This window comes from Myotis yumanensis, unplaced genomic scaffold, assembly GCF_028538775.1.
Source record: "Myotis yumanensis isolate MYYU_CA2020_CCGP unplaced genomic scaffold, mMyoYum1.0.hap1 SCAF_11, whole genome shotgun sequence".
NCBI lineage: Eukaryota > Metazoa > Chordata > Mammalia > Chiroptera > Vespertilionidae > Myotis > Myotis yumanensis.
Genome location: NW_027223762.1, coordinates 21,582,041 through 21,604,400, shown reverse-complemented (window position 1 = coordinate 21,604,400; position 22,360 = coordinate 21,582,041). Strand labels below are relative to the sequence as shown.

The 22,360-nt window shown below is 38.0% G+C and overlaps 1 protein-coding gene across 7 annotated transcripts in view; it reads right to left on the bottom strand.

Moving 5' to 3' along the window:
- The window catches only part of MTA3 (metastasis associated 1 family member 3), a 169,774-nt gene that overhangs the window by 24,179 nt on the left and 123,235 nt on the right, over positions 1-22,360 (bottom strand). For 5 of the 7 annotated variants that reach the window (XR_011473157.1, XR_011473158.1, XM_070429106.1 and 2 more), the window contains exons 10-13: positions 9,227-9,301; positions 7,413-7,471; positions 3,481-3,605; positions 265-416 (exon numbers count right to left, since the gene is read on the bottom strand). Coding sequence is in view for 5 of the 7 variants with exons in the window: in XM_070429106.1 (XP_070285207.1) it covers positions 265-416; positions 3,481-3,605; positions 7,413-7,471; positions 9,227-9,301 (411 nt within the window). In the remaining 2 variants the exon portion in view is untranslated. The remainder of the gene's footprint in view (positions 1-264; positions 417-3,480; positions 3,606-7,412; positions 7,472-9,226; positions 9,302-22,360) is intronic. The other 2 variants (XM_070429104.1, XM_070429107.1) reach the window with 1 other exon arrangement.

Genomic DNA, 22,360 nt, shown 5'->3' with positions numbered 1-22,360 from the left:
TACTTATGCTAAGGCCTCCCACACACATTGTTCTTTTGCCTCAGTAATCTTCTCACAAAACAAACACTGAATACCTGTAAAGATTGGATTTGTCCCTGCCCTTCGCTCCACCCTCACCCTGAATATTATGGTGCTAAGTTTAGCTATAAAAATAGCTTTGTTTGCTTTTAAATCACCTAACACTGTACTACTGTTTTCAAGGACTGATACAGCCATTGAAAAATATGACCATCCTCAAGGCTATAAGGACTATTGCTCATGTACCTCTGTAGGTGGGCTGGGAGATAACTTCTCTTCTTCTGACTGAGTGGGCATTTTCAGGCCGCCATATTTTTTCCAATAGAGCCAACAGGTTGCACATAATCTACACTGCATATTAGGTGGACCCCAAGAATACCACTGATGAGACTGTGTAGCTAAAGATGGAGGAAAAAGAAAAACAAAGATGCTATAGAATTTGTAACATCAATATATAATCAAACATTTCAAAAAATATTCCAAAGCCACTTTCAGTTTACGTTATTTTTCTTCCCCCAACTTACAAACCATATATGAAAGTTTAATATCCTATATAATAAAAGGCTAATATGCAAATTGACCGGTGGAATGACCAGTTGCTATGATGCGCACTGACCACCAGGGGGCAGACACTCAACGCAGGAGCTGCCCCCTGGTGGTCAGTGCGCTCCCACAGCGGGAGCGCCGCTCAGCCAGAAGCTGGGCTCATGGCTGGCAAGTGCAGCGGTGGTGGCGGGTCCCGCCTCCACTGCAGTGCTAAGGATGTCTGACTGCGGGCCTAAGCTATCAGTCGGACATTCTCCAAGGGCTCCTAGACTGCAAGAGGACGCAGGCTAGGCTGAGGGACACCCCCCACCTCCGCCCGAGTGCACAAATATTTTGCACCAGGCCTCTAGTATACATATAGTTTTCAAGACTCAGAATTCATTAAAAACTACATATATATACCAAGTGCCTGTGGCATCTGTCTAAGAGAAGCTATTAGATGATGTATCCTACATAGTATGTTGTGCTGCTGGGGGAGTTTTTGTTAATTACAAATATTTTCTATTGTGTACATTTCTGGAAACAAGCTATCAGAAAATTATTAATGCTATTAGTGTTTAAAAGTTTAAAGCCAGTTTTCCAAACCTATAGTTCGGTTAAGGTACTCAGAGGGGCCCCACTGACAGAGGTAGGAATGTGACAGAAGCAGGTATCTGTTTTTCATTCCCTAATCAATAGATAAAATAATTATTTTAAATTTCTTCCTTTAAAAAACAGAATTCCTTCAAAACTGTAAGTATATATTCAGTGAGCATATGTGGCCGACATCACAGCATGCTTAAGACCTAGTAACTTGGTTGATTTACCACATAGCTAAACACTGCAAGCCTGTGTTAGTCTTATTCTGCAGTTTAAATTACTGCCATATAACATTCAAAGCATCCCCATCTGAAGTTTGAAAACATTGACACTGACACATTTAACACTTGGAGTGCGGGAAATGAGTTAAGTCGGCTCGCGTGAATTGCGCGTACTCCGCGGGAGCCGTCTTTAACTCGGTTCATATAGATTTGCGGTGGAGTGCGGGAAACGTGTAAACTCGGGCCGATTGTAACTGCGTATTACCAAATATTTGTTTGTAATCCACCCTTTTGGTGGATGGAACAAAACCAAAAGACAGAGCCATCTTATATTTTGGCGGGAAATTCACCCGCACTCCAAGTGTTAAGTTAATGAGGTGCATAAAAATCATTATTATAATTCTGTAAGTTTGCCTTGGAATATTCCTCCCGATCTATAGCACATAATGTTCAAGCAGCACAGTCAGGAGTCAGCTAACACTTCACAGCCAATGTCAAAAAAAGAAGATATGGTGGTCGTTATAATCAAATTGCCTTTTTAGTTCATTGAGAATTATACTGTGCACCTTGTCATGTATTACTTTTGGAGGACTCCTTGCAAGCAGCAGCCCCAAAACCTTCCTCTTAAAATTTAAAAACAAATCATAAGTTGATTTTTTACAAACACAAATGATAAGAATTTTACATATTAGGCATGGACGTATTTTAGATTCTGAAAACAAAATTTTTACCCCAAACTAAGACATGTCATTTAATATTTGTCAACAAATGCTTTTCTCCACACATAATTCATTCATGTTCAATTGAAAAATGACAAATAGAAAAGAGCAATTTTTTCTACAATGATAAATCTTATAAACATATTATATTATTTTGATAGAAATTATTTTAAAATATGAACCAAAAATAAATATTATAAAATTAAGAGTGCTTATTTGTCATGCACACAGAAAAATGACAGAATAATTATTTAAAGGTATATGTGAGATAATTTATGTCTAAAGGGGGTTATAAATAAAAGACAAGACAGATTAAGTCACTACCATTTATCTCCAGGATTCTTTTTTTTTAAGTTTTATTTAAATATAAATGCACTTCGAAATCTAAGAATTCCCAATTCAAAAACATTTGTGATGCAGTTCATGTAAAATCTTGACTAAAAGAAGCTAATTTTCCACAAACTGTTTCCCCTTGTGCTCCCATGGTGCAGAAAATGGGTAGATATGTACCATTTCTATGAAGTCACAATTTGTCTGGCTCACACCTTCCTTGGTTTCAGAAGAGAAATTTTATGATTTGGTTTTAAGAGCCTTTTTAATGCTGAAACGCCCTCATTCATAGGTCCGTAGGGCAGCCGGCTGCATCTACCCTCAAAGAGCTGCTGAGAGACAAAAACTAGGGACCAAGTAGACTTTTAATAAATATTCGTTTTCTTCCCTCTCCCACCCAACCATATTTTGGTTGGTAGAAAACATAGATGATAATGTCACCAATACTCCATTAAGAGATGATATTGTTGTATGAGATTTTACATAAACATAAAAAGTATATCAACTATGTAACAATTCATCTCACCAACCCAATAAATATAATACTACCAGCCTCTGGTAGAGATTTTTGACAGGAATGAATAAATTGAGATCCTGAGACCAAAAACAAATATCATAGAACTGCATCTCCCAAACCAGTGCTCTGAGGGCATCTGGTCTGAGGACTATAAGCAGCAGTTTACCCCCACACAGGTGTTTCCTACAGAATTATTTGGAGCCTTTAATTTGTCAAAGTACACTGAAAAACTCCAAAAGGGGATTTGGAATATTTCATGGGACCATGGTTTGCACAAAGCTAGTACCAACTCTGAATGCAACTCAGCTAACAATGCTGTATCAACAAACACAGGACCCCACAAAAGCAAATCAAAGGAAACCCAAGACTTAAATAGTCAGTGTCCAGGCGGAAGGTAAGGATGGGCATCTTTTCACTCTAAGGCTGCATTATTCTGCCCTCTGCACAGTACTGACCTCATGTACCTTCCTCCCACAGTGCTAGCACAGTTCCACGCACTTCAGAGACAGGCCTCAAATGAGAAAAGAAAGCCCCGCTGGAGAAAACTTACCGTAGCAGCTCTCACAGGCTCGCCCTAAGAGGGGATTCTGCGGCTGGAATGTGGTTCCCACGGCCCCATTCACAGTACCAGGTTTGCCATTGCTGGTGGATATTTGGTTGGGATTCGGTTTGCTGCTTCCAATGAAATGTAAAGTAAGGTCATAAAAATGACTTGTACAAATAAGGCAAAGGCTCTACACTTCATTACTGATTTATCTGAATTACACATAAATAAATCTGAATGCTTGGTGAAGAAGAAATACACTGGTAAAAGTGAACCCAAAACATTCATCTTTACGAAACAAGGCTATGTACAAACCGATCTCTTATGCCTGACACTCACAAAATAAATACAGCCATCTCTCTTCTCCACACAAATACAATTTCCTTAGGACACCCTCTGATTATTTTGAAAAATACAAGTTATTAAGCTGTATTAGCTATCACAAATTCTCCTGAGAACATAAAATACTTTTATGAATCATATAAATGAAGCTGAAGGCGATGTGCTGTGTTCAGAGGAAGGCACTGTCCTGGTCCTGCTGACTCCTGAGGGAACTTACAAAAGACCATGATCAACACAAACACTGGCTGTCAATGGGGCATATCCAGAGTTAAGTCAGCATTTCAGGAGACTTTGTTCATGGTAGTAATTTCTATTATGTTTGAACCTTTATGAAGATTACATAGCATTGGAAAGTAGAGGTTTTTCTCTTCAAGAAAAAATTTTAGGAGGAAAAGAGTGACATCATCAGAAGTGTACGTGCAAATTTCCCAGCGGCCATAATTCCCCAGAAACATGTACCCCAGATTACCTTCTACTTGCTGTGCAAACATGGCTAATTTGTCCCCATCTAGGATAGGCTAACTCCCCAGCTTATAAGCCATGACCGAGGATACTGCACAGGTATATATAGTATGTCCTCAATAAACTCATAATTCACTTAATGTATTTATTCAGTACCTGACTTCAAGGAACGTTCACGTCTATTTGGGAGAAATAAATGCTGAATGACTATAACTTCCCATGATTACTAAAGTAATGAGTGGTCACAACTATCAAGACACTTGGCGTTTCCACACAGAGTTGGTTCAGGAGTTTCCTCTTTGCTGTTTTTCATTCCCATAGTTCCAATTACCAGCAAAAGCCTAGTATGTAAACGGCCTGACAGCAAATTAAGATTTCTTCCTGGCATTGTTACTGTAACTCTTGGTGACACCCATCACCACCCCCAGATGAAATCATTGAACCGCTGAGTGCTCTGAAGTCCCTATTCGATATACAGGGCTATTATTTACACTTTAACCTGTGCCAGCAATGTGTTTGGAAGACAAATTGGTTTTAAAAAACACATTTTAAGCCAGAAAGAATGTATTTCTCTTCTTATAGTTTTCATGTGGAAATGTACAAAATGAAAAGTGGTAATTTAGAATGATTAAGATGTCCAAGAGATATAATATTTCTGATTTTTAAAAATCTATTATAGCTAATAGACATGATGGCCCCTTGAAATTAAATGACTTCCCCAAAATATGAAAATTTCTGATATTTAACCCTGGGCTAAAATATATGTGTTGAAAAAGAGCTAATATAAATTTACAGTTGAACTGCCTGAAAAAAAGAACAAGAGTACATACAACTTTAGTTCCTCACCTGAATCTAGAACGTTATTTGACTGAATAAACTACTGATCTTAATATTATAATAATTACAAAAGGAAAACAAGTGTTCAAAGGCTGAATATACGTAAACATGTGAATCACTTAAACTATGTTTTGCAAAACCAAGTACCTGCAGGTTAATTCAGGGCACAAATGACTGAGGTCAATGTGACCATCCAGATAAACTTTTACTCTAAGAAAAACATGAAAGATGTTTTAAAGTCACATTATATGAAACTGTCCTTTTATCTGATGCCAAAACCTTTCCTCCCCCATCAGTGCTCCAGATTCTACCCCTCCACCCTCTTGAGAACTTTGTTCCCTTGATTCTCCTTCCTGGACCCTCCTCATTAACATGTAATGTATTTCTCCTATTTTAAAAACTCTCCCATTTCTCTATCCCAACCTACTCCCCAAAGCCGAGAACTTTCTCTCGACTGCCCTTTGCAGCCAGGTTTCTTGAGAGCTGCAATCTTCAGTGTCTGCAGCACTGTGGCTCTATGCAGTCCTCACCACGGCATTAAAGATCACCGATAACTTCTGTGGTGCTAAGTTCCCTGGCTATTTCTCACCAGCACCTGACACTGTTGATCTCTTTCCCTCCTTGAAACCCACTCCTCTCTCAGCTTTAATGATAATAATGCACTCACCTTGCTATTCTTTTTTAGCTTTCATTCTCTATCTGTATCTGACATATAAATACTAGATTTCCTCAAGTTTGGTCCAAGGCATTTTTTTTCTTATTGATTCTCCTATGAAATCTCATACATAGTTTAAAACACAATGATATATGCTGATGAAGCTCAAATTTGTATCTCTAGCCCAGAACTTTCCCCTCCAATATATCCAACAGTATATTCAACACCTCTGTGGACACAACAAACTCAAAATGACCTAGACCTAACCTGGTTCTCCACCACAGTTTCTTAGCTTGGTGAATGCACTTTTCCTTTGATATGACAAACATTGTAAAGTTCAGGAAAGCTGGTATGCCTGCTTTTGAAAATCTGAGACAGATGATATATTATTATAGTGATATAATGGGAAGCTATTCTTTTGGGGAGTTATTCTTTTGTAAATAACTCAAATAAACTATATAAAATTTAAAAATATTAGAAACCACTCTGCAGAAGGGACATATTATCTGTCTTGAGATAAAAGATTAGTAAGATGCCTGGCCAGTGTAGCTCAGTGGTTTGGAGTGTTGTCCCTACACCAGAAGGTTATGGGTTTGATTCTCGGTCAGGGCACATACCCGGGTTGTAGGTTCGATCTCCTCTTTCACATCAATGTGTGTGTGCATGTGTATGTCTCCACCCAACCACACCCTGGCTTCTGTCTCAAATATCAATAAAGGCATACCCTTGGGTGAGGACTTTAAAAAAAAGATTAGTAAGAAATATTACAATTCATTCCTATGAGGCCTCTTATACTAGTATATAAAACTGTCTTAATGTATCAAAATTCAGTAAACAAAAGGCTAAGTATAAAGGCAACTGTACTGAGCTCACAGAGTAAGAAAAATCTTGGAGCAGTACATAGAACTTTGTAGTAAATTTCATTATTATCCCTAAAGAACTTAGGATAGCACTATATATGTGGTGCTCAATAAACTAAATTTTTCTGAACAAATGAATGATTGAAATCCAAAGATCTCAAGAAAAAGATTATAATTCATTTAAAACATAGCATATGAAAAGAAAATTGGCATCCATGTTGATATAACAATGTTTTCTAACTCCAAAGGAAAACAATGATAGAATGCTAAGCCAAAACAATAAAAAGTTATTCACTATTTATCCAACATATACAAAGTATGATTCCAATTACTTTCCCTAGCCCTAGCCCTAAGCAAATAATATAAAATTATCAACTAGATAAACAACATGCCTCAAAAGGGCAATGTGTATTAACCAAAAAAATCCATTCTACCACATACAAGTTTCATGAGTTGGTAGCTTTCTGAAATACATTTGCTTTAAACAATAGTTTCATAGGTTAGTTTCCTAACACTTTCCCCACAGCTGTGACAGAAGTACAATTTAGGGACATTCTTTCTCTAGTCCTTTTGTTGTCTACGTGGTATTTTTCCTACCAGCCATTTTTCTCTCTAAAAATATTACTATAGTGATATAATGGGAAGCAAGTCTCATGCTTTGTAGTGGAAGAAAATAAGATACACAATGAATTCAAATTTGACTGGAACTGACCAAAATGACATATTTTGTTTTGATAGAATTAATACCATGACAAATATTTTAAAAGATTTCCATTACTTACTAAGTTGGGATATACACTTGTTTCAGTTTACTCTCTGCTTCTGCTGCTTTTAGACGTTTCTAATTCAAAAGATACATAAAATATTTTACATACAATGCTTAGCAACTATTACCACTTCATTGTTTTAAAAAATCCACAAGAAAATGAATTTAAAGCATAATTCAAAAGTTGCCATTTTAAAATGTGCATATAAGCTGCAGTAATTTCTAAGAAAAATCACTAGATTCTGAGAAACAGAACTGTAAGTATTAATAATGTTTTAGACATAGATTTTAAAAGTAAAGCAATGAACAACTCCGTCCCCCACATGAGTGAATAAACAGGACTTGTAAGTAACCGTTTTTACTTTTCAAATTTATTTTCTACTGTATTTCTTCTTTTGGTTTTCTGGGAGGAAAAAAAACACACATCATCTTTACTTTTAGAAAAATATTCAGAGGTGATTAGTTTTCAAAGTCCATGCAAAAGAAAGAGATAGTAACTATTCTAAGTACAATTAAATAAGCATTTACCCTCAAATGTTGGGAGGTATGCAGTATACTTTATAGCTTGGCTGAACTCACATCAGATTTTAGGAACCAATTAGGAGCCAAATGCAGGAAAAGGAATGGGAAAAAGATTATGTAGTCAAATCCAGAAACTGATCAACACAACATGAATGCAAATAGGGAAGGAAAATAATATATGGTAGATATAAAAAATAAGATAAACCAAATTATTTCTCCTCATTTTCTCAATGAGAAGTAAACAAAAACATTTAGGGGGACAACTTAAAACTTTTAGGGACGGAGTTGAAATTTCTGAAAAGAATTTTATCCAAATATTTTCAACCATCCTTGAGCAATCATCTCCACCATCTTCGGGGACTCTTTCTGCTTTGAGAAACAGTTTTCAGAAGACCTGGTCTTCATTTCTATTTACCTAAATTGTTTCAAATAAGCACTTTTTAAATTATACATGATGTTGATTCTGGAAATGTTTCAATAAGCCATGGGTGGCTGGCTGTTCACTATTCATGATCTCAACAACTCACTATGGCAATTTTTAAAGTGATCCTTAAAATGTATTTTTATAGCATCCAACACTTGCCACTGTGCAATCACATACTTAGGAAAAATAATGTCTGTGTTAAATATATTTGCCCCTTTCCTTACCAGTTCTGACATGAGACTAGAAGAATATAAAAACAAGTACTGACTGGGGTCACTTTGGGAAAATGTGCCTTTTCCCAGGAAATAGTGCTCGAAATAAGTAACTGAGAGAGTTACCTCAATTTGGGACATGTAGGAAGGAGTCAGAAACAAATCATTCCCTGCGTCTAGAAATAACTTCGGATAAAAATTTATGTACAGTACACCAAGGCATCAAACTAGTAAGACTAACTTTACAGTTAAGATAAAAGATTTAGGAGATATATCCACACAAATGGCATTGGTCTAAATTTTCAATATGTAAAAATAAGTTGCTCAAAAGGTGTGTGCTAACATCACATCTTAGGGCATTCCCTCCAAGTATACTCACAAAGAGATGAGGCACCAGGCACCTGCAAGGAAAACACTGCCTCTCTAGCGGTACCTTCCCTGTTGTCCTTCCAAAATAGCTATCATAATAAATTCTGAAGTAAAAAAAAATATATTAAGACTAAAATCTTAAAATAATATCTTAAGGATATGAAATCATGCAGTTTAAAATAGTCTAGAAAAGATAAAGCAAACAAGACAAATTTTAATTTAAGTATATTGCTAAGAAATATTAAAATGTAAACAGAAAGTTCATTTTAATGCAATCATATTGGTAGTGACATAAAAAATTACCTGCTGCACGTATCTGTCAGTAGTTTTCCACATGTAATAATATTCAATGATGCTAGTCAATGATTTCCAAGGGAGCTGAAAATATATTTAATATGACAATAAAAACAAGCTACTATAGCAACTGCTTTCCTTTAAAACTACTACTTTAAAATAATGAGTCAAATATCCACATAGAAGATTCATCCAGTTTATGAAAACTGCAATTAATTCTTAGCAAAGGGTATCCCAAACAAGTTATATTCAGTTAGGACTAATATAACACATTTCCCTTCTACTTCCCGTTTTGCTAAAAATTATAAACTTTATGACTGATACTATTTTATGACTTACTCAGGAATACAAATTTTAGAAATGATATTGAAATAGATCTAGCCAGTTACTTAAACTTCCAAAGATGCCAGCTATCATTGGGTGGCGTGTGGTCTCTGACATACTTCCCATCCTTTAAAAAACTGCTCTATTTTGACTTATTTTTGTTGTAAAATAAATTAAAACAAATCTCAGAAGAAAAACATAGCCAAGTATCATTCATACTAGAAAAACAGAAAGCTTGTCTTTGATATTTTTCATTATTCAAAAATGGTCACATGAGCTCCCACACATGAGACCCACAACCAAAGAATATATTCAGTATGTCCTTTTGTAAAGGGAGATTTGTTAGTCATTCAAGATGCAAATCAGGGCAGATCAAATTTCAAACAAAATGATAACATTCACAACTTTTAACTGTAGCAGCAGACTTTTACAGATAGGTGTCTCAGCACTCCCTCTGACTCCCATCTTGCTGTCCCTAATGCACTATCGGGTGAGAGAATTAAAACAGTACTTCCTAAACTCAGTGAGTTATATAATGTCTAATTACTGGGTTGTATACCTGAAACCAACATGGTATTGTGTGTCAACTGTAACTGAAAAGGAAAAAATTATTTAGTCAAAGAAAAAATAATAGTGCTTCCCAGACTGCACTGCAGCTTGTGTCCCACACATACTAGTAAAACATCTTTCCATTCCTATCACCTGCACATTTAATTCACCTATCTGATCTGAAGTAAAAACAGATGGAGTTTAGGGAAAGGAACTTATTTTAAGTTTAATTGGGTGGCAATTACAACAGTAATTATAAATATGGTCTCCTTGCAGGACCAAATCTGCTCAGTCACTGGCATTTGCATTACAACTAAAGCAGTTTTCTCCAATCCAACAAGCAATCTAATGGATTTGAAAGGGTCTGAGGGATGGTTTAAGGAGCTTATGACATGACCAAATAGGGTGAGACCACATGACAGTTATTGGCAGAGTCCCCTAAGGTTTTACGCAAGCTAAAAACTCTTCATCTGCTAATTATTATTCTTTTGAGAAATAACCCCCTGACATACAATTACCTGGAAACCTGGAAACCAAGGGACCATGTAACCTGAGCTTCAACATGAGCCAGACTTTACCTAACGGTAAGCCATGAAATCCTAATCAGGCATGTTCAGCACCACCACTCCCTTATCAAGAAGAGGAGGAGGTCATGAACACATGAGAAACATGCCCTAGTGTGTCTACTCCTAATGCAGTATCATTTCTTCCTCAACTCTCACTTATGGCTTCATGGGAGTTCCTAGGACATGTCAATTTAAGAGGAAAGAAATCTGACTGTGGCAGATGGCTTTGCACGATATACTGGCAACAAGTATAACTAGCCTACTCCTGCATTTCAGCCCCAAGCAGGAGTGGCTCTAAAGCACAGTAAAGAAGGTAGATCCTTTTGGAGGGTGGAATATTAGAGTAAACATCTGGCTTTCTACTTTGAGTTGAAGGAGAGATGGCCAGAATTACTAATCCATACCCATTTGTGGGCAGTGGTTATTCACTTGTTACAATGATCAGAGACTTGAAAGAAATCAGATTAGAATATTGGTAACAATAAGGCTTAGAAAAGAGGTTTATGGGACAGACCTGAGTGTGAGGATATTTGTGTCCTCATGCTTACTCATAAGTTCCCTTTGCAGAAAAATTCTCATTAATATCAGGTGGATAAAGTTATCTCCTCTATGATGATCAACCAGACTCTTTTCCTAACCACACCAATACTCAAAGGATACAAAAACAAGTGGACACAGAGGCAAGGAGACAGAGATTACACATGGGTGCTACACGGGATGTCCTCTCACCAAATCTGATCCAATTACTCCAGGTGTCCAATCTGCAAGGAACGGAGTACACTGGGCCTCCCATTCCTGGTAACATGTCAGTTACATTAAACTCTCAGCATCATAGAATAGCAGCCATCTGTTCTCATTGAACAGACTATTATTCTAAATATGATTTGCCTTTTCTGCCTATAATGCATTAGCTAGCAAACCACCCACAGACTTATGAAAGACTTATTCCCACAAAATACTGCTTCTAACCAGGGCCCAGAACCCTGAAAAAATGAAGTTTGGGTCACCCTACTAGATTAAGAACTGTGATTATTAAAAGTACTGCGGGGTAAAGAAGAGTGAGGGAAGTCGATTTTGAATGCCAATGAAGTCCTCAGAATGAGTTTCAAAAACAGAGAAAAAGAAGACTAAAGAAGTCATCCATATTTCCCTCCTTGCTTGGTATAATTATTTCCCTCCTGCACCCCAATTCCCTTTCTATTTTTTATAAGGTCTGTTGTTGATGATTTTACCATTATAATTTAATGTAGAAGCTACAAGCTGGGTTGTGACTAAAATCAGAGGAAGACTAAACATCAACCAGAGATGCTATGACAGTAAATTTGTGCCTCCCCATTTGAAGAAATGGTACCACATTTTCCGATGATTCAGGAGTAATTACTATTGTTTAAAAGTTGATATATGGAAGGAAGCAGGTACAGAAAGCAAGTATGAATGATTAGTCAAAGGTGGCAGATACTATACATCCACTTCCAAACCACTTCTAGCTCATTTTCCTTGAAACCCTAAACTGTATTTTCCCCAGGTACCCTTGAACAAAGGTGCAGACTAATGGGCTATGTTAGCCAAACTGACAAACCTGAATGACATTTAGATACAGAAGTGAGCAACATCAAAATGAGGCTGCATGCAGGGAGATTGGATAGTTTGGCAAGAACAGTGGTTGAGATATCATGTTCTTCTGGGCCATCTCTGTTGACCTTTCTCAACTGAAGCTTGAAATCATGGGTGACAAGCAGCAGAGGACATGGGTGTTTCCAATGTTCCTGAAAAGTATAGCATCCAAGCCTGGTTCTATAGTCCTCCAGAGATTCTATGAGAACTTAATATCCTACATTCCTTTCTGCTGATATTAGATATAGTGAATTCTGAACTTAGCAACTAAGAACTCTAAGATAACCCATACCTTTATTCTTTATTCTAAACTAGGTGAGGATGAGTTTCCCTCACCCATAATCAAAAGCACTCTAATACAAAAATTGGTAAGAAGTGAAGTGCTTGAAGAATAGACCCTAGAGATGTGGCATTTATTGACAGAATCAAAGTGAAAGCAGAAACTGAGCAAGACTGGTGGCAGAGGCAGCAGTCTTTGTAGTGAGGTTCCTGTTAGAACACTGCCATTGTGGGGTGCTCTTGGCTTCACAAGTCCTGGCTGTGAAGCATCTAAACTTGAATCCCTGGAAACTCCTAGAGCAGTGGTTCTCAACCTTCCTAATGCCATGACCCTTTAATACAGTTCCTCATGTTGTGGTGACCCCCAACCATAAAATTATTTTCGCTGTTACTTCATAACTGTAATTTTGCTACTGTTAAGAATCGTAATGTAAATATCTGATATGCAGGATGTGTTTTTATTGTTACAAATTGAACATAATTAAAGCATAGTGATTAATCACAAAAACAATATGTAATTATATGTGTGCTTTCCGATGGTCTTAGGCGACCCCTGTGAAAGGGTCGTTTGACCCCCAAAGGGGTCGCGACCCACAGGTTGAGAACCGCTGTCATAGAGGTTCTGTAAGCCTTCTAACACCCTATAATAAATTTCTTCCTCCTTAAACTAGCTCACTCAAATGGATTCTGTCATTTCCAATTACAGTTTGTTCAGTATCCTTTTCAACTTCCTTGTAGTTTCACTTTCCTATAATGTAAAGATCAGAAATCCAAACATATTTCCAAGACTCCCTTGTGATTTATTTCTTCCAATCAGATGTACCATATGTGTATAAGACCTAAATTCCGAAGTGAAGTAAGCAGGGTTAAGAGAGGATGGTGCACCAGGCAATTACTAGTATTCTGCTGCATTGAAGAAGCACAAAATGGTTCTAGAGCCCAAAGCTCTGCTAGTGGTTTCCTGATCCCAACATCAAGGTGAAGTAGTGTGATCCTGGAGCAGAAGTTAACCCAGCAGCTTCCCAGTTTCCATATGGGGCAGAGGTAGGAGCTCACTCGCTGGGCCATTTCTGTGGGATTGTTTTGAAACCTAGCCTGGGGCCTACTTCTCCAACCCTCTCAATGATTTTAGCAACAAATTTCCGAATTTATATCCCATTCTGTTCATAATAGCTACTGTGTTTTTGTTATCTGGAACAGCTAGGCAATATTTTTGTTAAACTGACTTGATTGCATGAAGAAAGAAAGACCTGGCTATTTTGAACTTCGAACTTTATAGGTTACTTTACATATTTCAGGTTCTGTTTCTGTTTAGGTTTAGGATATAGGATTCCACAGGAGAATGTCATTCCTACCCTAAAAATTAGGGGGAAAAAAAGATAATCTACAAAAACTTTAACAATGTGTGAATCTATCTTAAAGCTAAGGTTACAAGACAATCAACTGAATTCCAAAACCATTCTGAAGAGACACAGGACTCATGAACTACCTTTACTTTGGCAGAGCATAAAAGAAACAGGTGACCAATAAAAATTAAAGTAAGAAGAACACAAAAAATTTACCAAAGGTCAACAGTGGGCTACAACAACTGTTTAACAGAAGAAAGTTCTAGACCAGCCGTGGGCAAACTACGGCCCGCGGGCTGGATCCGGCCCGTTTGAAATGAATAAAACTAAAAAAAAAAAAAAGACCGTACCCTTTTATGTAATGATGTTTACTTTGAATTTATATTAGTTCACACAAACACTCCATCCATGCTTTTGTTCCGGCCCTCCGGTCCAGTTTAAGAACCCATTGTGGCCCTCGAGTCAAAAAGTTTGCCCACCCCTGCTCTAGACACAAGGGGAATCCACACACGCTTGCCACAGACGTCCATCAGGTGTTCAGAAAGAACTGGGCAAGAGCAGGAAGCCTGAGAAAGCCCCTGCTCCTGATAAAATTTTGAATCTACATAAAGAAATGAACAGGGGCAGAAATGGTAAAAAATAATAAGTAGCCCTAACCGGTTTGGCTCAGTGGATAGAGCGTCGGCCTGCGGACTGAAGGGTCCCAGGTTCGATTCTGGTCAAGGGCATGTACCTTGGTTGCGGGCACATCCCCAGTAGGGGGTGTGCAGGAGGCAGCTGATCAATGTTTCTCTCTCATCGATATTTCTAACTCTCTATCCCTCTCCCTTCCTCTCTGTAAAAGGTCAATAAAATATATTTTTTAAAAATAATAATAATAAGTAAATATAAGTAAATATATTTTATATAGTTATAGTTATGGAAAAAGATATTTTTTTAAAATCTCTTTAAAAGGTCACTGATTGGATAGAGCATCGGCCTGCGGACTGAAAGGTCCCAGGTTCGATTCCGGTCAAGGGCATGTACTTGGGTTGCGGGCACATCCCCAGTAGGAGATGTGCAGGAGGCAGCTGATCGATGTTTCTCTCTAATCGATGTTTCTAACTCTCTATCTCTCTCCCTTCCTCTCTGTAAAAAATCAATAAAATATATTTTTAAAAAAATAAAAATAAAAATAAAAATAAATAAATAAAAGATCACTGATTATCTGAAGCAAAAAATAGTGATCATAGAGTGTACGGCAGCAAAAGCACAGTAAGGGGAAGGAGGAACTGGAAGTGCATTGTTATATAATTCTTATAATCTATGTAATTGAGTGGTATTTGGTTGAAAGGTAGACTATGGTACTTTGAAGATGCATATTGTAAACCACTAAACAAATAAAACAAAAGTTTAATTAGTAAGCCACTAGTATAGATTAAAGGGAATCATAAAAAGTTGATCAATAAGGAGGAAAGGACAAAAAACAGTGGGACAAATGGAAAATTAGTGCTCAGATGATGGATTTAAACTCATAATTATATTATGATAATTATATTAGTTTTAAAAACTACAACTAAAAAGCAGAGCTTTTTTATTATTTTAATAAAAAATAATATGTTTTAAAAACATATTTTTATGTTTTTAAAATACAACTGTATTCTGTCCACAAAAAGCCCACTTTGGACATAAATAAGATAAAAATAAAAGGATGAAAACAAGATATATCATGTAAAAAAATAAAGTTTGAGTAATTATATTAATAGAAAATAAAGTAGACTTCGCCACAGAGAGTATTACCATGAATAGAGAAGCATGATTTAAAAATAAAATGGTCAATTCACCATGAGAACATAATAATCCTAAGTGTGCATGTACCTAATAATAGAGTTTAACATAATTAAAAGCAAAAACCTAATTACAATTGAAAGGAATAGAAATTCCACAATTATAGCTAGAGACTTTTAATGCTGCTCTCTCAATAAGTAATAGCTCTCTCAATAAGTAATAGAACAAGTAGACAGAAAATCAATAAGGCTTCAGAAGACTTGAACAACACTATCAATAAACTTGACCTAAGTAGCATTTACAGAACATTCCACCTAACAGCAAAATATCTATTCTTTCCAAGAGCACACAGAACATTCACCATAACAGGCCATACACTGGGTCAGAAGCAATCAAATCACAAAAATGTAAAATTTGGTTTTTACAGAGTATATTTTCTGATTAAACTAGAATTTAGTAACAGAAAATATATGGGAAAAACAAAACATCAAGCCCGGACAGTGTGGTTCAAGCGTCGACCCAAAAACCAGGAGGTCATGGTTTGGGGTGCATGTGGGAGGCAACCATTTGATGTCTCTCTCACATTGATGTTTCTCCCTCCCTCCTTCCCTCTCCCTCCCTTCCTCTTCCTGCCTTCTTTCTCCCTCCCTCCCTCCCTCCCTCCCTCCTTTCCACTTTCGTTAAAAGAACAGGAAAACTCAAACCTGGCCCACTACTAACCAGACAGACTCAATCCCCTACAATAATGACCTAGATGAAGAGGCATGCTCATTTCAGAATACAAATACTGCTTAACTCAGCCTATGTTGTTTACACAGGATGTTCCATATCCACTCAAAGATAGAAGACATTAAAAAACAGCATGAAAATAAATGTCCCATTTTCAAGAAATAAATCAGGCAACAGATATAGACTCCAATATGACCCAAATTTTGGAAGTATCAGATATTAAACTATGATAATTATAACAAAGAATCCAGTTGAAAAGGTGGACAACACAAACAGATGGTGAATTTAAACACAGATAGAAAGCATAAAAAAGAATAAAGTATACATGTGAAAAAAAACATGCTATCATGTTTGAAGAATTCCTTTAACAAGTTAATCAGTTTGCTGGATATAGCCAAGAAAAGCATTAGTGTACTAGAAGACGAATCAATACAAATTATGTAAACTAACGCACAAACAGAAAATCTCAGCTCTAGGAAACTAAGTGAACTACAGGTAGAATAATTACAAATAAAAACACACCCAGGCAAAATGTAGTAGTAAAACTACTAAAAACCAAGAGTAAAGAAAAATCTTGAACACAAAGAAAAAGAAACATTTACATACAGAGGAACTTTCTCATCAGAAACTGCATAAACCAAATAAACATCTTTAGAGTATTAAGAAAGAAAATAAATGAATTCTAGAAAGAATGAAATATCTTTATAGAGGAAATATCTTTTTCAGGCAAAGCTGAAATAAATCATTACTAGCTAAACATATGCTACCAATAAATGATTGCATTACAAGAAATGTTTCAAATAAATGATTTAAGATTCAAGCTTAAAAAGACACTAGGAAAAGACAAAGCACATTAGTCCAAAGCAAGCTGAAGGAAGGAAATAATAAACATAAAAGCAGAAATTAATGAATCAGAAAATCAATCAAACCAAAAGCTGGTTCTTTGCAAAGATCAATAAAATTGAGAAAGCCCTAAGGCCAGACTGATGAAGGAAAAAGAGAGAAGAGCTAAATCATCAGCATCAGGAGTATGAGAGGACACATTAGCACATGTTTCCATATAAGGCCTTAAAAGGGTGATAGGACTATTATGAACAACCTTATGACAGTTAACTAGACAACTTAAAGTGGATGGGAGCAAGATAGAGGAATAGGAGCTACCAGTCTTGGTCTGCCCCCTCCCCCCCACCCAAAAACAAACAAACAACCAAACAGTAAATAGACTGCTATCAACAAACAAAAATAGCCCTGGGAGGGCACAAGACTCAAATTAAGAACCTACAGCAACACGGTGGAGCAATTAATGAATTACCACACAGAAAGGATCACGTGGAGACGGCTTAGCTGAGACATCTTAAAATGGCGAAGAACCAAGAAGAAGGGTGGAGGCTATCAATATAAGCCATGAGGTGTGTGCCACTGAGGTCCCCAGTGACCTGCTCTACAGAGGGCCCGGCAGCCTTTGCCACTCATACAGCCCCCAGGACAGAATTCCTGCAGCTCTCCCAGCACAGGGCTCCACAGTGTATGCTGGCATGGACCTCAGCAGCCTGCTCTGCAGAGAAAACTAGCACCTTTTGACACTGAGGTAACCAACATCTACTGCTGCCGCTAGGAGATGCTGCTGGGTCACTCCCAGAAGACATTGCTGTGCCCCCCTGGAACAGGGCTGCCAGCCCCTACCTCCAACTCTGTGCATACCCTGGACCCCAAAGTCCTGGCTGCTCCACATGTACCTGTGCTTCAGACCTCAGCTCCACAGCTGTTTCACATGTGCACACATCTCAGGTACCAGAGCCATGGAAACTAGCCAGCAGCCTAGACCCTACACTTAGCCCCTCAAGGAGCATACATGATCTACTCCTGGCTCCGTGACGGATCCAAGTGTGTCCATGCCTCACACCAATACCACCAAAGGTCCCTCCAAAGCCAGACCCATTGCCAAGAGGGATCCCTTGGCTATGACATAGCCCCCTGGGAGAAAAGAGATCAGGAAGTTCCCCAAGCCGTTGTCACTGAAGACTGTAACAGTCCTCACTACCAATGCAGACACCATGGAGGACCCTTGCAATCTTTAGCAACATTGACTTCAGCTGGTGGAGCTGAATGTGACTATGCCACTTGACCTACCTGGGAGCTGGAAACATCAGGCCCCAATAAGCCAGTGCCCTTGCACCACCTGCTGGTGAAGGCCTTTCACCACCAAAACCACCTGTAAATTATGGAAATGGTGACTGCTCTATCAAATCCACAGACATCAACACAGCCCATGAGAAACATGAAAAACTAAGGAAACATGACACCAAAGAAACACAATAATTTTCTAGTTACTGACCCCAAAGAACTGTATATCTACTACTTGCCTGAAAGAGAATTTAAAAAATATTGTTTTAAGGAAGTTCAATAAGTTATAAGAAAGTACAGACAATGCAATAAAATCAGTAAAACAATATACAAACAAAATGAGTTCAACAAAGAATAATGAAAAGGAACCTAACAAATTCTAAAGCTGAAAAATACAATTAATTAAATGAAAAATACAATACAGAACATCAACAACAGACTTGATTAAGCAGAAAAAAAGAATATGTGGGAGGAGACCAAAATGGCGGCGTAGGTAAACACCCGAGACCGCTGCCGCAAACAACCATTTCAAAAATACAACTAAAAGACGGAACGGACATCACCCAGAACCACAGGAAGGCTGGCTGAAGAGAGACTCCACAACTAGAAGGAAAGAGAACAGCAAATCGAGGCTCAGAGGCGGCGCAGTGTGGAAAATACAAAGGTACCGAGGTGCGCGCGCAAAGCGGGCTGGTGGCTGAGGGCGCGGTTGTCGTTTTCTGTTGGGAATGAGTCTCAGACTCTGGGCTCCAGATCCGGGCGAGTCTCTAGGGACCCAGACTCAAACGGGAGAAGCGGGATTATCCGGCATCAGTTGGAACCTGAGGGCAGCTTTCTCTCCGAGGTTTGCAGCGGCTGCCGGGGTTCTGAGAAGCAGAGCCTCTGGGAACGGGACTGAGCGCGGCCATAACTGCTCCCTCCGCCCGCCCTGTGGATCCCGCCCCACCCAAACCCTGCGCACAGCCATTTGCCGATCGCCTCAGGCAAAGGCTGGATTAGCGCCTCCCCAGAAGGCAGACGTTTTCCAGTCGGCCTGGTGGTCAAATCCCTCTAGTGTTAACTACAACAATTAAGGCTTGGCTAGAACAAGACTGTGCACAGAGACCACAAGGGGGTGCACCAAGAAAGCATAAAAGATGCGGAGACAAAAAAACATGACAGAAATGGAGGATATGGAGCTAAGAATCGCAATTTTGAGGGCTTGCCATAAATTTGTGCAGAGCCTCACGAAAACTAATGAGACCCTCGATGCTACGATAAAGAAATTAGAAAGTAAGCATACACGGACTGAAATAAAGAATATTGTACCCAATAGCAGACCAGAGGAGCACAAGAATCAAACCAAAGATTCGACAAAAAACACCCAATTGGAAAAGCAAAATGAAAAAAGAATCCAAAAGTGTGAAGATAGTGTAAGGAGCCTCTGGGACAGCTTTAAGCGGACTAATATCAGAATTATTGGAGTGCCAGAAGATGAGAGACAGCAAGATATTGAAAACCTATTTCAAGAAATAATGGCAGAAAACTTCCCCCATCTGGAGAAAGAAATGGACTTACAGGTCCAAGAAGCGCAGAGAACCCCAAACAAAAGGAATCCAAAGAGGACCACACCAAGACACATCATCATTAAAATGCCAAGAGCAAAAGACAAAGAGAAAATCTTAAAAGCAGCAAGAGAAAGAGGCTCAATTACCTACAAGGGAATACCCATATGACTGTCAGCTGATTTCTCAACAGAAACTTTGCAGGCCAGAAGGGAATGGCAAGAAATATTCAAAGTGCTGAATACCAAGAACCTACAACCAAGATTACTTTATCCAGCAAAGCTATCATTCAGAATTGAAGGTCAGATAAAGAGCTTCACAGATAAGGAAAAGCTAAAGGAGTTCATCACCGCCAAACCAGTATTATATGAAATGCTGAAAGGTATCCTTTAAGAAGAGGAAGAAGAAGAAAAAGGTAAAGATACAAATTATGAACAACAAACATGCATCTATCAACAAATGAATCTAAGAATCAAGTGAATAAATAACCTGATGTACAGAATGAACTGGTGATTATAATAGAATCAGGGACATAGAAAGGGAATAGAATGACTATTCTTGGGGGGAAAAGGGGTGTGGGAGATGCGGGAAGTGACTGGACAAAAATCATGCACCTATCGCCGAAACCGGTTTGGCTCAGTGGATGGAGCGTCGGCCTGCGGACTGAAGGGTCCCGGGTTCGATTCCGGTCAGGGGCATGTGCCTGGGTTGCGGGCACGTCCCCGGTGGGGGATGTGCAGGAGGCAGCTGATCGATGTCTCTCTCATCGATGTTTCTAACTCTCTGTCTCTCTCCCTTCCTCTCTGTAAAAAATCAATAAAATATAAAAAAAAAAAAAAAAAAAAATCATGCACCTATGGATGAACACAGTGGGTGGGGAGTGAGGGTGGAGGGTGGGGTGGGAGCTGGAAGGAGGGGAGTTATGGGGGGAAAAAAGAGGAACAAATGTAATAATCTGAACAATAAAGATTTAATTAAAAAAAAAAAAAAAGAATATGTGAACTAAAAGACAGGTCATTAGGAATTATCCAGGGGAGATGGGAGGAGAAAGAGAGTGGATCCAATTAGCAGAAGGAAGGAAATAAAGATCAGAGCAGAAGTAAATGAAGTGAAAACTATAAAAATAGAAAAGATCAATGTAACTAGGGGCTATTTTTTAGAAAAGATAAAACAAAACTGACAAAACTTTTAGCTAGACTAAGCAAAAAAAAGAAGACCCAAATACAAAGGCTTATGTTAAGAGACTATTATGAACAAGTATATGCCAACAAATTAGATAACCTAGAAAAAATGGATAAATTCCTAGAAACATAAAACCTACCCAGACTGAATCATGAAGAAATAGAAAATCGGAATAGATTATAACTAAGAAGGAGATCTAATCAGGGATCAAAAACCTCTGATCAAAGAAAATCCCAGGACCAGATTTCTTTGTTGGTGAATTCCATCAAACATTTAATGAAGAATTAATGCCAAGCCCTTTTTACATTCTTGCCAACACTTGTTATCTCTTGTCTTTTTTATAATAGTTGTCTTAACAGACATGAGGTGATATTTCATTGTGGTTTTGATTTATATTTCCCTAATGATTAGTGGTGTTGAGTACTTTTCATGTACCTCTGTCTTTCACCACCGCATATGATATTAGTTGTGGGCTTGTCATATATGGTCTTCAGGTTTATGTATTACTTTTACCAGTATTAGGGGGTGAAGGTGAATAATTAGTTTAAAAACACTCCAAACTACAGAAAAACTTAAACCCTTTGGGCAGTCAGTCTCCTGGTATCATATATTCTTTAAGGTTTTTGACACTGGTGGAAAATTTCAGTCTCCAAAATACTACAAACCTAATGTGATTGGCTAATCAACAAGCAATATAACTACCCTCAGCAAAACTAATATATACCACAATGCAAATTTACAAGAATTTTGTTAAATCTTGAAGGTAACAAAAACCATCTAACAGCATTATTACTGTCATACTCATTTTCATACAGTTCTTTTATCTCATATCAGTGTCAGCCTCTGTGTCTGAGTATATTGCACCAAGTTACTCTTCAGCGAGTTACTTCCTAGTCCTGTGTTAGGTGCCTGGGAATGCTATCATACCTCATGTATACTTTTCAATTTGCTGTTTTCTCCCTTTACCTAAGAGATCCAGCTGAAATGCCAGTTAACTCCGTGAAGCCATTTCTGATTTGACTGACACAACTGATAGTTCCCCGCCCAATACCCCATAATACTTATTCATAGCGCTGACAGAAATGACTACATTTTATATTAATTGGTGTATGTGCTTCA